At 28.3% G+C, this 920-nt stretch overlaps 1 protein-coding gene across 1 annotated transcript in view; it reads right to left on the bottom strand.

The window, feature by feature from the left end:
* Window positions 1-475: 475 nt before the first annotated feature.
* Window positions 476-920, bottom strand: part of LOTGIDRAFT_167355 (hypothetical protein) — a gene marked incomplete at both ends in the record, with an annotated part of 8,370 nt that continues 7,925 nt past the window's right edge. Inside the window, one exon of the mRNA XM_009064827.1 lies at window positions 476-572. Within this exon, the coding sequence (XP_009063075.1) occupies window positions 476-572 (97 nt within the window). The remainder of the gene's footprint in view (window positions 573-920) is intronic.

Below are 920 nucleotides of genomic sequence, written 5' to 3'. Positions count from 1 at the left end.
ATGAGTGATTAAATTTTCATCACTAAATGGCAAATTTTTAAATTGGGTTAGTCTTTTATGTGAGCAACTTTTAATAAGACTCCTGGACCTGATAAAATATCATCACATGATGGAATGGTTTACAGTTGCTTTTATAAACATAACCTTGAAAATCATACAATTTTTCTTGCCCAGAACAATTGATAATCTTGTAACTAACTGAGTTAAGGTTAAGTATTGTAAAATCCATTATCCATTTGGGACAAAGTCTTAAAAGCTGTTCTAAGCTGATTTTAGAGTAACTATACATCTTTGACTCTCTTGTAAAGAATCAAAATATTTTCTTGAATTTGGAAAACATAACATAACTGGCTAAATGAAGCATGTTATTCTGATCATTGTTTGATAAAGACAAAATTACCAATGTTGAAACATCATGAGTTATTTATCAAAATAATCATTAACAATTTAATTGTCTATATTTATCCTCCAATTACTAACGGAAGGAAAGGAGCATGCTAAATATAGAAAATAAAAACCTTTTCTGAGGCATGATGGGAGCTTCAGGCTGAACTTCCCATGGCAGAGGTTGCCTACAATATAAATTATCTAATGTTCAAACTTGAAAATCATTTGTTATATATAGTAACAAAAAATATGATTTATAAAATAGTGTGAACAACTGACAAAAAATCTTTGTTGTTGACCTCCATTTGTAAAAAGACGTAGAATTTTATGCTCCAGTATAAAGTGTGTAATGTTCAATATCATCTCTTGAAAACCTTCGAAATATTTACTCTTAAAAATCATCAGTGTTCAATCAGAATAACGGAAGTTCTCTATTATGTAAGTATGTAATCCTGAGAAAAATAAAATCTTCAAGAATATTTTCATGCAAATCAACTATAAAACTGATAATTCTAATGATTAATAGTTAAACT

Source organism: Lottia gigantea (assembly GCF_000327385.1).
Source record: "Lottia gigantea unplaced genomic scaffold LOTGIsca_65, whole genome shotgun sequence".
Taxonomy (NCBI): domain Eukaryota; kingdom Metazoa; phylum Mollusca; class Gastropoda; family Lottiidae; genus Lottia; species Lottia gigantea.
Note: the sequence above shows the minus strand (reverse complement) of the source record. Positions and strands in the feature narration are given on the sequence as shown.